Source organism: Bos javanicus, chromosome 11 (assembly GCF_032452875.1).
Source record: "Bos javanicus breed banteng chromosome 11, ARS-OSU_banteng_1.0, whole genome shotgun sequence".
Taxonomy (NCBI): Eukaryota; Metazoa; Chordata; class Mammalia; order Artiodactyla; family Bovidae; genus Bos; species Bos javanicus.
This window is the reverse complement of record NC_083878.1, coordinates 48534720-48549970: the sequence shown is the minus strand read 5'-3', so window position 1 is coordinate 48549970 and position 15251 is coordinate 48534720. Positions and strand designations below refer to the sequence as shown.

General features: G+C 43.0%; 2 protein-coding genes across 11 annotated transcripts in view; one reads left to right on the top strand and one right to left on the bottom strand.

The window, feature by feature from the left end:
- MRPL35 (mitochondrial ribosomal protein L35) lies at nucleotides 1-6502 on the top strand. 3 transcript variants are annotated; one of them, XM_061432639.1, is made up of 4 exons: nucleotides 1-92; nucleotides 1977-2166; nucleotides 3031-3175; nucleotides 6156-6502. In XM_061432639.1, the coding sequence occupies exons 1-4, from the start codon at nucleotides 50-52 to the stop codon at nucleotides 6342-6344; spliced, it is 567 nt and encodes a 188-aa protein (XP_061288623.1). In that variant the 5' UTR covers nucleotides 1-49; the 3' UTR covers nucleotides 6345-6502. The 3 variants fall into 3 exon arrangements, with proteins under 3 accessions (XP_061288623.1, XP_061288622.1, XP_061288624.1); XM_061432638.1 differs by lacking the exon at nucleotides 1-92 and adding an exon at nucleotides 262-690; XM_061432640.1 differs by lacking the exon at nucleotides 1-92 and adding an exon at nucleotides 1173-1275.
- A 3463-nt stretch (nucleotides 6503-9965) lies between these two features.
- The window catches only part of REEP1 (receptor accessory protein 1), a 137001-nt gene continuing 131715 nt past the window's right edge, over nucleotides 9966-15251 (bottom strand). For 5 of the 8 annotated variants that reach the window (XM_061432631.1, XM_061432636.1, XM_061432634.1 and 2 more), the window contains one exon: nucleotides 9966-12949. In XM_061432631.1, the coding sequence (XP_061288615.1) occupies nucleotides 12878-12949 (72 nt within the window). In that variant the 3' untranslated portion in view covers nucleotides 9966-12877. Of the gene's footprint in view, nucleotides 12950-14653; nucleotides 14758-15251 lie in introns of all 8 variants that reach the window. The other 3 variants (XM_061432629.1, XM_061432630.1, XM_061432633.1) reach the window with 1 other exon arrangement.

Here is a 15251-nt window from a genome sequence, read left to right as displayed (position 1 = left end):
TCTTGAGGTTTTTAGACCCAATGCGGCTGCCGTACGGCAGCGTTGCAAGATGGCGGCCTCCGTGTTCGCCGGTGCGGTGAGAGCAGCCTCCGGTCAGTGAGAAGCGACGCCCTCGGTTTATGCCTTCATAGAAGCGGGGACTGGCGCGGGAGGGAGTGGACGTTTAACGTGGGTGGAGGTTAACAGGAAAAGAAAAAGAAAGGAGAGGTGGTCGTTATTGAGGACAGAAGCTTGTTGCGAATTTTCTCTGGAGAGGCCTGTATTCGATTTCAGCTCCAGATAGCGCCGAAATTCTTGGACCCTCGCGGACCTGGGGTTTCCCCCGGTTTCCTCTTCCGTACCGGCTCGTAGCCATTCCTCTTTCCCTAGAAAACAATCCCGAAGGACGAGGGTGGGGGTAGGGGGGTTGCGACGAAGACAGAAAAGTTCCACCAAGGCCAGGATCCGTCATTCCCAACCTTTGACCTTGAGGTGTTATTTAATATCTTTGAACTTAAGAGGCTACGGCTCTAAAATAGGGCTAACAGCATCCATGGAAATTTCCTTGCGTCCTGTCTGGGACGTGGTGTATGCATGAGATTCAGGCAGTGTGCAGGGGATGTGCCTATTTGGTTCCCTCAGTCCCCGTACAAGGGGTCTTAAGAGAGACAGGAGTGAAGGATTGCCTTCACTCCGAAGACTTCTGCAAAGGTTAGAGATCATTCGGATACGGTTTTAAAGAGTCCCATGGACAGAGGAACCTGGTGGGCTATGGTTCATCCAGTTGTCGAACATTTCCATCATTCTGTGGAGTTTTATCAATATGCACACTATTATTATTATTTCTAATTTTTATTGGAATATAGTTGATTTACAATGTTGTGTTACTTTCTGCTGTATAGCAAAGTGGATCATACATACATATACATATATTTACTTCTTTTAGATTCTTTTCCTATGTAGGTCATTTCAGAGTACCGAGTAGAGTTCCCTTATTAGACCTACTGAGTAGGTCCTTATTAGTTATCCATTACATATATAGTAGTGTGTATGTATCAGTCCTAATCTCCTGGTTTATCCTTAACCACTGGTAACCATAGATTGTTTTCTTCATCTGAGACTCTTGAGTCCCTCACTAGTCTCAGTCAGAATCTGCAAGTGGAGCCCGAACTCTGTGAGTGATTCTGCTTTGCAGCCGTGGACTCTGAGTCTGGTGATTGTGTGAAAGATTGATAGAGAAGACACCTAGCCCCTCCATAATCTGCCTTCTGAGCTGCCACCACTCCTCCATGTTAGGTCCGGTCCCTGCTCCCAACAAGGATTTGTCTCAGCTTCCTCACCTTTGCATGTGCTATCCTACCTAGACACTGTGCCTCCCCCTCTTGTGGCCTGTTCATTTTTGAGACGGAAACTCAAGTACCTCTTATGTTGTCTTTATGAATCCTTTTTCTGCCACTCTGCTGTCTCTCCAAGGAGCTGTGGAGCTTTCATAGCTCTGCCATGCTGTTTCCTGCGTATGGGAGTTCTGTGTCATCACAGTGTAAGCGCTGGTGGTGGGAATTAACTTTACATATGTTTTGTCCTCTACTGTTGACCACAAAACTAGGACATATCAGACTGGATTGTGGTGGTGGTAGCATCTCTCTCTAACTTAAAAAAGGATTGACTTATACACAGATGGGTAATGTTGTAGTGTATAAGCTATATCGCAATAAGAATAAAAAGCTCCATGTGTGAGTCTGATGCTCAGGACCCATTAATTAATTATAGCACTTGGTTGCTTTGATGTTACTTCGTTTTAAATATCTGGATGTGTATTTTGTTTGTTTGTTTTGGCTGTGCCCCTTGGCTTGCAGGATCTTAGCTTCCCAATCAGGGATCGAACTCAGGCCCCAGCAATGAAAACACCAAGTCCTAAACACTGGACTGCCAGGGAACTCCCTGGATGCATATTTTGGAGTGTCATATTAAGTATACATGCTTTTCTCTCTCTGCAGGAATTTTACGGCCCCTGAACATTTTGGCATCTTCAGCCTATCGAAACTGCACCAAGAATGCCTGTCTTAATTCTGTACTGTCCTCCCGACATTTCAGTCATATTCAGACACCAGTTGTGTCCTCTGCTCCCAGACTGATCACATCTGTCAGAAACCTGACATGTGGGCAGACTGCCACAGTCCTCAATAGGTTGAGTATTATATTTTAGTAAACATGACTCTTGGACAAAAATTCTAAAATCTTCATGCCTACCACAATATCTTAGGAGTAGGTGAGATTCTGTGCCTACCAACAGTTGATTATATAGACTTTGCTTGATAAGATTAGAGAATATGTATGTTAGTGGAGACGACTACTCAGGACCCACTTCTGATGTTCTAGATGTGGTTTTCTGGGTGGAAGCTGTCAGCCAAAGTAGAAGCTGGATAAGATGCTCAACTTAACAAGGCTTCACTGCACGTGGTGCTCATTCAGTCAGCCAAGGTTTAGTTTAAGCACTCCTGGGTGCCCAGCACCATACTCGGCAGAAACCATACAAGGATAAAAAAGTTGAAGCCCTCAAGGAAGGTTTTTTAATTTTTATTTATTTATATGACTGCATCAGGTCTTAGTTGTATCATGTGGGCTTCTCTGGTTGCAGGGTACAGGCTCTAGAGTAGGCTGGCTCAGGAGTTGCCCCACGGCATGTGGGATCTTAGTTCCCTCACCAGGGATTGAATCCACGTCCCCTGTATTGGAAGGCAGATTCTTAGCCACTGGATCATCAGAGAAGTCCCCCTCAAGGAGTTTATAATCTAGTGGGCAGGTAGGTAAGAGATCAGGTGATTAAGCTATACCAGCATAAATTCTCAGGGATTAAGGGAGTAGATTATGGAGGGCTTGCAAGTTGATGATAGTTGCTATTCTTATGGGTAGCATCATGGATCATTTGAAGTAGTAGTGTATATTGAAAGTCATCTTTATTCCAGTGGAGCTGCTGCTTTCATTTCTATGAAGTGGATTTTATCCTTTAATGTCTTATTGCTGAGTTTAAATTTTTTAAATGTGTTTTAGAATGGCCCTCTTGCTCCCGAACGTCCTGAAGCCACCAGTCAGAACTGTAACGTACTGCAGTTCGAGAAAAGGCAAGAGGAAGACTGTGAAAGCTGTCATCTATAGGTTTCTTCGACTTCATAGCGGCCTGTGGCTAAGGAGGAAGGTGGGTCTTCACGTGGTGACTTGCTTAGAAAAGGAGTGTGAGGTTAGATGGAACTGAAGCAAAATTCAGTTAGCCTGTTCCTTGGTACATCTTCCCCACATCTTAGCAGTAGCTTTTACAGTGCTGTGCTTGAGTCCCAGCTTTGTGGGCATCTCTTCATGTAAGCGAATCCATGTGAAGAAAACATGTTTTAGCATTCATATAACAAAATATTATTCACAATGGCAGAAGTCTGTACTGCAGAACAGGTTCCTCTCAAGTCTCTTACACATCTGGCTTATCTAAAGATTACTAGAATCCCTTTGAGGCTCCTAATGTGTAGTATCTTGTAGGGACGCTCTGTTTAAGCTCCAAGCATTGAAACAGTAGAGGGGACTTCAAGGACTTAGCTCCATGGTGAGGTTTGGGACTGAAGCACTTCCAGCTGACCCTGGATTAGGTTCTCAAGGTGACTTAATCTTTATGGCGGAATAGTAACCCCTCATAATCCCCGCCCCTTCTTTTTTTTAACTTTACAAGTTTTTGTCTTTCAGTGTGTATGATTGGCAACCGTATCAGACAGAACTCTTAGTATTTAATTCTGATCAGGGACCGCGGCTTCTAGAGGGGGACTCGGACAGATTACAGATTATTCCTGTTCTGTCTTCTCCCACAGCAACAGGTGGTAAAAGTGAATGTGGGCTTTTTCATTCATATCCTTAATTATTCATGGAAGCAGAATGGGTAGTAATTAGAAAGCAGCTGAAGACCCGAGTTTTCTAGGACACTGATGATAACTATTCAAATCCTAATTCCCTTTTACTATTTGGAAGTTAACAAACAATTCTTTAAAGGTCAAAATTTGTTTCCCTGTGAAAATAAAATAATTGGTAGGATGGTCTCACTATTTGAAGGGTTAAAAGGATTATCTTCTCTCTTATAAACTATCCTAAATTTGTAGACAAATAAGTTGACTGGCACTCTCAGCTCATTTCTCCATTAGAACAGTCCTGTGGTAGTTAATTTCTTACACTAGTCAGTAGAAGCTCATGTAATCCATAAGTACCTGAACTGAGTAATTCAACAGATAGTTGTGAATTTTGTGGCGTTGGAAACATTCCTTCCCCTTTGCTAGTAATTATTTCCAGGTCCACATGTTACCCAAGACAAAATGAAATGGCTGGTCTTCCTTGCCTGCCTTCCCACAATCCCTTTTATTGGGCTCTGAAACCCTCACAGTAGTATAAATGACCTGGTCAAGCTCCCCAATCATAATACCTAGTCCCTGCTCAAGACCCCCAAAGTATTCCATATACAGAACAGCCTGCTTCATCAAAATCTGATTTTAAGAAGAAAACAAAAAAATCCAGATGGGTTAATCTACACTAATGTATAAAAACATTAGTATAAACATTTGTATAAATGTTTATATAATATAAATTATTTTAAATAGTATAAATATATATATACTTACATGTATAATGTAAATATAAAAATATTTGTATAAAAACAAATTATTTTCTGCAGCACAGTTTCATCCAGGTGTTCCTAATTTTTAGTCTTTATTCCATTTCTGACCCTAGAGACTGTCTAAGAAGTCTCAAGCACTTTCTCAGTGGCCACAGAATAATCTTTGAAGGAGATAATTCTGTTGGTGACGGGCAGGACAGTAAGCTAGCTAGGTAGTTAGCTATCAGATCCACAGGGACCCAGTTTGGCTTGCAAACTAGAAAACCTGTTAAACAGATATAGGGATTTTGCTTTGAATCTTTCAACTTAAAATTGTAAGTAATGAGAAGTAACCATTTAATCTCTGGCATTGTAAAGTCAGAACTCTGAAATAACCCTTCCTTCTTTCTAAGCATCACTGTACTCTAGAAGTTGCTAACCACCAATGACACTAAGGCATGTGAAACCCATGGCACCTTTCCGTCAAAGAGTTGTGGTTTTGTTCACTTAGCATGCTGCCCTAAAGGAGCCCTTGGCTCTTTCCAATGGCTCAGGTTCTAGTCTCACCTTCCCTGTAAATTACTGTATGGTTTTAACCAAGCATTAACCTGGATGGCACCTAAGGTCTCTTCTACTTTAAATAGACTATGATTGGGACTTTCTTGGAGGTCCAGTGGTTAGAACTTCATGTTTTCACTGCCAAGAGCCCAGGTTCAATCCCTGGTCAGGGAATTCTACAAGCCACAAGGCCAAAAAAAAAGAAAGAAAAAAGAAAATAAATAAGCTGTGATTATAGTTTTTATATTCAATCTCATTATCTGTTTCTTCAGAAATTCTTCAAAATTAATAATGTATGGATGATATATAGGCAGTTCTGGATTAAACATACGGAGTAACTATTCCTTCAGCACTCTTCCTAGTAGTTTTCCTGTAGTCATTATTCCTCAAAAGAGTACTTATTACAGAAACTGCTCCCCAGTGTGTGAAAAGGATAAATGACACAGTATACTTGAGAACTCTGCTTCTCAGCCCTTGTAATACTTAGCTCCCATAAATGAACATAAGTGTTACCAGTTAGCTAGTACTCCATTATCCTTGACATTTGGAAGAGAGTAGTATAGCGGCTAAGAACTCTAAATAGTTCTGGGACCTCAGTCTGCTACTTAACTGCTCTAATTGTTTCTCTTTTATATGTAAAATCAGAATAATAGTACATTACTGTTGAAGAGATAGTAAGGTGACGCATATAAAGTTAGCTATTAAAATTGTGTATCATTACCCTGTACTTCACAAGCCACAATTTATTTAGCTTTCTTTTCTGTGACTTTAAATAATCTTTTTAAAACCGTTAAGTTATTAATACTTGTTTCAAACTATGCATGCTTTCTCTGCCTACCCCATTGAGAATCATATTTTTCTGAAAAAACATACCAGCCCCTATGAAAGTTTAGTCTCTGTTCCCAGTTGGCCTATAAACCATAAGTAGTGAAGATAATCTGTTTTTTTCTATATAATATAATGTTGTAAATGTCTTTGTGATATTATCTAACAGGCTGGTTATAAGAAAAAATTATGGAAAAAGACGGTTGCAAGAAAAAGACGCCTGAGGGAATTTGTCTTCTGCAATAAGACCCAGAGTAAGCTCTTAGATAAAATGACAACGTCTTTCTGGAAGAGGCGAAACTGGTATGCTGATGATCCTTATCAGATGTATCATGATCGAACAAACTTGAAAGTATAGATCAGAAGATCCATGATTTCTCAGTTATTAACTGTATATCTGTGTGTGTATGGTGTCTTTGCAAAGATGAAGTAGTATAAGACATGATGTAAATTGTACCAACTGATACTTGGAACATGGGGTACCAACATTAAACTTAACAACGTTTTAAAACTTAATGGATTAAACATTCCCAGATTTGTTTGGGGAAATATAAATTTTAAATTATTGATTAATTTTAATAAATGGCAGTGACTTAACTAGTTTTTCTAATTAGGCTTATTTAGTTGCAAGGCATCTCCAGTTGGGACAGACATGAAAAGACTGTAAAGCTAACAAGTTAGTTCAAGCAGTGTGACTGTATTTTAAGGACATGTGCCAGAAATACAGGAGTACCTCACACCACCCAGAACTAACCCCCAGGCCTCAGGGAGAGTAGAAATTATAGGGTGATCCTGGATCCAAGGCACCTCCAGGGGCCTCAGCAGCAGAAACGGTGGCTCTTTAGGCTTGGGTGGTCTGCCATGCACGTGACTAAGTTCTTTTTACATCACTGGCTCCATTCTCTCTCCAACTCTGATTCACAGCTGTTGTTTATTCTTAGTGTCTGCTGCCTCATAATAAAGCTAGCTTGCACCCTTTGAGGTTCTTTTCTACATCATGACCCTCAGCTCCAGTTTCCCGTCTCTAATTACCAAGAGACTCTAATAGGACCATTTTGTCTTTTTATATCAGGTTTCATCATGGGTCACTGACCAATCAATGTAAGAACTGACTTTTCTTAGGTCAGGAGCCCACCCTGGCTCATTTGATTATGCTCGAGGTTCACATAGCGCCAAAGATAGTTATGTGAGCAGTTTCCCTCAGGGGTGAGCCTGGGGTGATAACACACACCTAGTATACCAGGTAAACAGTTATCACTGAGTTTACTGGAACAGGATTTTTTATTGAGAGAAGAGATGAACTAGCCTTTCAATATGCCCATTCATGAAATAAAGAGGCTATATAAGTGGAGACAAAAACTTCTTAACCAAGAGTTAAAAGATACTATATTTCATAAAAGTTAATTTATCCCCTTGAGGTTTCACATTTTCAACTGTGAGGGTAAATGTTTTCCAGAATTTGCCACATTGTAGAATGTAAAGGGGAAAAGGTAATTTCAATCATTTTTAGAAATGATTCATGATGCATTGTTCCCTTGAAGAGGGCCAGGTAAGCAGCACTGAGGAAAATTATGTTTTTCAGGAATGGTTATAGTCTAGGGCAGTGGTTCTCAGCTCTCCCATCAGAATCATCTGGAAAGCACTTTGAAACAGCAGAGCATTTTGCCTGGCTGAAAATCATTATTAAATACAATTATGCTTCAGTTACTGCTTCAGGTCCTTTAATAGTTGATGATGATAAGATATAGTTCAAATAAATTAAAATATAACCAAATTGACATTCTGTGGCATTTCAGACTAGGGTTATTAGAGGAGTTCCTTGAAACTAGTGTGTTCATTAAAAGGAAAAAGGGCGACAACAGAGTGTTTTAAAACTGCAAGGCCAAATGTGTGTCAGGTTCCCCTGGTGGCTCAGCAGTGAAGAATCCACCTACAATGCAGGACACCACTCTGTAATGCAAGGGACACGGGTTCAATCCCTGGGTCAGGAAGATCCTCTGGAGAAGGAAATGGCAACCCACTGCAGCATTCCTGCCTGGAGAATTCCATGGACAGAGCAGCCTGGTGGGCTACAGTCCTCGGGATCTCAAGAGTCGGTTACGACTTAGCGACTCAACCACCACCACCACCACCAAGTGTGTGTCTCTTTATGGGACCAGTTGAAAAAAGAACAGACATTTGATTTGAGATGAGAATCTCAAGATCCTGAAGCATGGGATGGCTTTCTGTTCTGATGAGTTTTCATTTCCTCCTGCTTCCCGTCCCTCACAAGGCTCCCCATCATTTCTCACTGGCCTGGCTCCTTACCTCTTCTGCTCACCCCTGGAAGCAGGATACAGCTGGTGCCCTACAGAGCCTTTCACATGCCTTCGTGACTTCTTAGTGCAGTGTAGACAACCAGGTCTTGGGGACTCAGAGCACCTTGGTTCCCCTCTAGGCCAGTGACAGGAGAGGTAGAGATGAGGACGTGCCCCGCAGCCAGAGATGGACTGAAGTGGAAGGGCTAACCAGATTTAGAAAAAGGAATTTTCATATATATAATTTTTGTTTTGTGGGTAGCAGGGCTTATCAGACACTAATTTTGTAGTTTGACAACAAAATATCTTATGAAAGGTCTAAGTGACATTCAAGTATATGTAAAAGTGTAATTTATTAAGCACCTACTGTGTCCCAACATGTAGCCACAAAACAGCTAACCCTCCTATCACCCTTCCAAGAAAGAGGGTGACACTGTCCATCCCTAGTTTAGATGTGCAGAAACTGAAGTTCACAGAAGGGAAATACATTACCCAAGGTACAGCAAGTGAGTCCCAGAACCCAGGTTGTCTCCTTGGAACCTTGTGTATTTCCAAGTCTTCCAACAACATGAAAGTCCACACTGAAATCCACAAGTGACTGAAATCTAGCACCATAAATACTAAACACTTCCTCATGACACTGAACCAAGTCAGCTTTTAAATTAGATAACTTTGCTTTTCTGTTATCTTAACCTGGTTAATCACATTTCCATTGACCATGGACTTGGCTCAGTAAATGAATGAATGAGTGGATTTTCAGCCTGCCTTTGATCTCTTCTGTCCATCTCGGAGTCATCTTCTTTACCTGCTGAGCCTATGCTTTACAGTCCTTGTGTCAAACGTTTAGGACTACAAAATCAAAGAAAAAGCGTGTTTCATTGTGATGTTTCTGAGTTTCTAAGTCTTTGTGACCACCCAGTTAAGCATACAGGTACCCGTTTCTGTCTTAAGGTGAGGGCTGTAGTGGCATTGAGGGCCCCCATACCAGCCGGTGCATCTCCGTGTGCAACGCCCTCTTCTGACCTGCACACGTTCTCCCGCATTTGCAGATAAGAAAGCAGGTTCCAAGAAGGAACGCAGCAGACCAAAGGTCTGTCTGCACAATTGAAACTGCCTTCCAGCCGAACTGCTCTGCTTTCACAGCTACCTAGTTTCCACTGGTGACCTTTAAAAATGTAAAACAAACATAGTGCCAGATGAATGTTTATGTGATCAACTGGTTTCAAAGCACTGATAGCATTTAGTATTTTCTCTCTGCAACAATTCTGTGCAGTAGGCACAGAGCCCAGACACCAGGCCCATTAGTGACTGCACACTCAGCTTCTAATCCTTGCTCATGAATACATTTTTTTTTAAAAGATATTTGTTTATTTTATTTGTTGGCTGTGGTGAGCCATCATGGCTGCACGCAGGCTTTCTCTGTTGCGGCCAGCATTCTCTAGTTTCAGTACACAGACTGCTCAGTGCGGTGCTTTTTCTTGTTGGAGAGCATGGGCTCAGTGGTTGTGGTGCACAGGCTTGGCTGCTCCACGGCATGTGGGATCTTCCTGGACCAGGGATCAAACCAGTGTCCCTTGCGTTGCAAGGCAGACTCTTAACCACTGGATCACCAGGGAAGCCCAAATACATTTTTTTAAAAGGATTTTCTCTTTCTTCATAAGCCCAACATTTACAAAGATGTCTTTTAAAAGAAACATGTTAAGACTTTATTCAAGATATAGATCAGGCATTATAACAAAACAGAACTTCAACCTTTGGAATACTGTAATTTTACATCCCTTTGATGCACAGTCCAGTATACTATTTGATTACAGATCGTCCTATAGGATTACAGAGATAAACTAAGGGGGAGTGTGCACAGTCACCATCCAGAGCGCCAGCCCTCTGGTGCCTGCCGTTCACGAATGAAGCACTTCTTTTACCGTTTCCAGTGCTGTGCAAGATGAACAACTAGGAAGGTACTCAATGGCGGTCGTGGTTGACAAGCACTGTTATCACAGACACACGGACAGTTTACTACAGAGAACACACAGTTCAGAGGCCAGCAAAGTGAGCAAGCTATTCACACAAAGCCAGGAGGGATTATGCCTAACTCTCCAGTTTGTAAGTACAACACCCTCTCTCGTCTCCTCAGAAACAGAACAGGTGCTCAAAAGCAAAGAAAAAGTTACTACGTGAAAGGTACAGACTTTCCATTAGCATTTTGTAAACAGCCCGTGTCTGTAAATCAGCAAATTAAAAACATTCAGCTTTACCGTCTCGACAGAACTCCACACCACTATGTGTACACTTGGAGGCATTCACATTTTTACGTCAGTCCACACAAATATACAGCTTGTTGGATAAGGAAACACGTTTTGCCAGAAATATGACAGCTGCTCTCAGTTGTACAGTGTTTTTAAGAAAGAAACCAACTCCCTAAGCAACACCTGAAGGAAAAATAGTTACATTAAGACAGCAGTTTGGGTACCTTTCTATTTTTTTAAATCTTAAATGAGAAGTAATACAGCTTGTCTGAGAGTAGACTGCTTCAAAGTAATTTTTGGCATTGTTGAGTGCAAACTTGAGAGCCCATACTTGTTAAAACTCTCCACTGTAAAATGGTGAAAATATAGCTTGTTCACGATAGGATTTTAATCTCTGCTGCTAAAGGCATTTATTATTTTGGCCAGGAAAAAAAAAGTTGCTAAAAAGCTGCTTAATAAGCTTTTTTTTTTTTTTTTGCATTTGTTTCTGATAATTCTGGGTACTCCCAATAACAGGTAAATACATTTTAAAGCCTATATTTTTCCTCTGTCTGAAACTACTCTGTGAGCTTGAAGAAAACCGGTTTTCTGTCTTCACTAACAGATCTAGCTATTGGTGGGTATGGGGCACAAACATTAAACAGACAGCCTCTGTTTGCCCTCCTGAACCCCACATTTGCTTTTAGGTTTATTTTCCTAAATCCTCTTGTAAATTACCAAGTCACCTTCAGAGGCATAATGAGGAAAAGGGATTTAAATTTGCAATCTGGTAACAACTTCAAGTAAAACCCTTTCCGATGTGGCTAAGATCCAGCCAATATGTCATCAGCAAAGACTGATGTAGGTTTGTGTAGCTCAGTCATGCTACTGTCTCTAACTGGGCCTGTTTATAGCTGACTGACAGTAGGTTCTATGTACGTGACACTAATTCTCTAGTGTTCAGGGCCTATCTATGAACAAACACAATCCAAGTATAATAAGTAACTGGGTTGTGACCACTGCATGCATCACACTGAAAGGAAACATCAATCCTAAGCACAAGTAGACGAGTCCTACATTTAGGCTCGGCGCTTCCAGTGGGGAGTAGCCGCCACTGACCAAGATGCTATTTCAACCAGATTCTTCTTTTCAGATAAAATTCTCAATTAGGGAGTCGCCTCAGATGGTGCTTTGTTCTCTTCCTAAAGACATGGGCCTGTATGAAATACAAGTGCCCATGAACATGCCACTTCTCTCTTGCTCACACTCCACACAAGCCAGGAAGCAAACAGGGCATGAGCCACCGCTGCCCGTGGAGCCGAGCAGCAGGTCACATTAATGAAGATGCAACCTCTATAACCTTCTAGAACCCAGGGTTGGGATCATTACCTAGATGGCTCAGATATACTTCACGGAGCATCTGAAACAAAGCATGGTTCTAGGGTTGGTTTTGTTTGGGTGGATTGGTTCGTTTTTGCCAGTCACAGCACAGGGTACTATAAAGGAGAAATAAACACTCAATGATTCGTCACAACAATCCCAGGAGTTTACATCCAAAGGTGAGCCAACCTGCCTAGGCAATGAGAAGTCCTCACCCCGGAAGGACTCAGAAGCTCCTAATCCTGTGTCTATGGGGAAGACAAGCTTCCTGTGACTTCCCTTATTCTAGGCTGTTCCCCTGACCTCATTATACCCACCTCTGGTACTGAAATATCATATCTCCATTCTAAACTTCTCTGGTATACTGACTGAAGATTACAGACCATCACCCTACAGGAAAAATGGATGTCCTTGAGGTGTGTTTGGAAGCTTCGTAAGCACATCTGAGACACCCTCCAGAATTAAAATAATCTTTTACGCTTCTGTTTTTGCTGTTTGCTTATACATCAGAACCTCTGGCAGCCTTTGCCAAGTCCACGCTATCAAGCCAAAAGCCATAAATATGTACATCATAGTCCGAAGTATTAGTATCAAGAACAAAAAAAAAGTTTTAAAAAAATTGCTTTGTTTGCATATATAGGACTAAAAACAAAGTATGCAACAAATAAGTTACAAATGTACATCTCAGCAGCTCGGTGGGGGGATTCTCTTCTGTTTCTACAACACTGCTGTCTATGCCAATCCAAGGGTGGGAAATGACTAACCTCAGAAGACCTAAGGTCACACCCCCAACACACTACCTTTCCCTTATCCTCTCCCCAACAAAATAAAAGGAAAGGGGGGCTCTTAGAGGGGAGAGAGGAAAGGCCACGTCCGAGGCTGTGCACAGAGCACACCAGCTTGCGGGTTTCTATGTGATTAGTGAATAAATAGCTCTTTAAGGCAGAGAAGAAACATTCTGTGGATCCGGTGCTGTTGGCTCATCTCACTCACGTGGTTTCAGTGGCCGAGGATGAGGTACTTTTCTTCCTGAAGCGAGATCGAAGGATTCTAGGCGGTGCCTGGCAGAGAAAACAGAAACAGGACTGACCCCTCGGTTTGGTATAAACATCAACGCTTTTGAGGACAGTACCTGGATGAGTTTGTGTTGGGACTTCAGCTCTTCCAGTCAAATGTCCATGTGTGTGAGCAGGCTGGTATGGCTGGGGACCCCCTTGGGGTTTCCACCACAGCAATCAGAGCAGCCTCCCAAGCATCCCCATAGAGCTGAGCCAGTGGAGGAGCCCAGTGCCCCCGTCTTCATGCTCTCCTAAGTCCCTGCACCTCCCAAGTGCACAGTTGCATGGAAGAATGACACAACTTGTTTCTGCCTTGGGAGCGAAATGATCTTAACAAATGACTCAGCAGAGAGAAAGGCCTCCCATCGCTTCCCTGGTCTTTGTTATTTCCTTTGGGAACTGGCCTCGCGTTTCTTGGTACATGCTTAAAATTTCCATCACTGAATTTCCAGTCCTCCTCCCAGATGTGAAATCCTTTCATGCAGAAGCAAACCACACAACACAGGAAACACTGGCTTTATGCATGAGGAGTTCTACCTCATCTCCCCTACCAATGACTATCAAGGGACCCTCTCCTCCCATGGGACACAGATCACAGGGGCCACTACTGTCATGATTAAAGAAAAGGGAAATTCTTTCTCCTGGCATAGCGAACTCAAGGGGGTTCACCACTGGCCCCGACCTACCCTCAACCCCCATCTGTCCACTTCTCTGTACTCAGCTGCATTTTCTACACTATCCTTTCACATCTCCATCCCTTCTGACCAGAGGCCTTTCCTCCCTTCTCTGGTTATTTCCAGTCCTCTTAGCAACAAGCTCCAGAGTCACTCCTGAGCCTCACCGCCATAGCCCAGTCACAGCCAGGATCAACTCCTTGGTTCTCACGCTGTTTAGCAGATGGCACGGGGGAGCGTGCTGCTCTGCGCACAGTCTTCCTCGGCCACACTGTGCCTTCCTGGGGGCAGGAAATGCACCACCCTCTCCCAGCAAGGAGCTCCATGCCCAGCGGGCACACAGAAGGGAGGCAGGAGGGAAACAAGCACCAACAGAAGGCTCTGGCCTTCCATATACTGAGTCCTCCCACCACACCGATATGACGGAAATGTTTACCAGCCACCTCTGGACAGGATGAGAGAAGAATCAGCGACCTGCCTCAGGCAGTTTAACCATAAACAGTAAAGCAACATGGGTGGTTTTATAAAACAAAACCAGGGACTTTCCTGGCAGTCCAGTGGGTAAGACTTCACCTTCCCACGCAGGGAGAATGGGTTTGATCCCTGGTCAGGGAGCTAAGATCCCGCATGCCCCGTGGCTGAAAAACCAAAACATAAAACCATAAAACAGAAGCAATGTGGTAACAAATTGAACAAAGACTTTTAAAATGGTCCACATTTAAAAAAAAAAAAAGGGAGGGGGGGCACAAACCCTCAAGACCTAGAATGGTTCTAGCACCTTGCATGCCCTCCGAGCTGGGTCCCTCCCCCCATCATGGGGCTGGCCGGGCTGTAAAGGACTCCTCAGACAGAGTCCAAACCTAGAATATCTTCTACCAAAACCTCTCAGTTCAAAAAGACCCCTGCGTGCCCCACTTTGGGAAGGAATCTGATGAACCATGCACTGTGTGGTGGGAACAGCTGTGACCTTGGTGGGCACAGGCCGCCAGGCCGCTGTGTTGGAGAAGGGCAGCTTGTCCACACACTGCCTCACCTGAGTCTCACAAGGGTCTCTGCACTGAGGGCAGGGGGGCTCCCAACTTGCCTCAGTTGGACTCTCAGGTTGCAGCGTTCAGCAGAAGGGGAAGGAGGGGAGACCTGATGAAACAGAGAGGAAGACTCTGGGGTCCCCCAATTTTGCAGGCCCTGCATCCAAGCCCAAGGCTGTGACCCAGAGCAACGACCTGAGGCTCTAGGCTTGGCCCTCCTGCCGCCAAAATTCCATCCACATCTGCACTTGGCCAGAGTACATATATCAAGTGTATTGTTTTGCTCATTTGGCCGTGCCCCTTCAATAACATTTTATGAACATCTACTGTGTTGGCCAACAAGTTTGTCTGGGTGTTTCCAAACCCGAACGAACTTTTTGGCTAACTGAATATTTTGTATCGGCCAGTATGTTGTGACATGGAGATAAAGAGATGAACAAGCTCTATGTATAAAGACATGTCGTAAGACATTCTGAATTTTTCTCTCCCTCAAAACACTCATTTGGGTTGCTTTTCACTCACACATCATCTTAAGTTGGTAGTTGGATGTTTTGTTTGTTTTGTTTAATCCCTAGATATGATCTCATTTCTTCTATTCCCAAA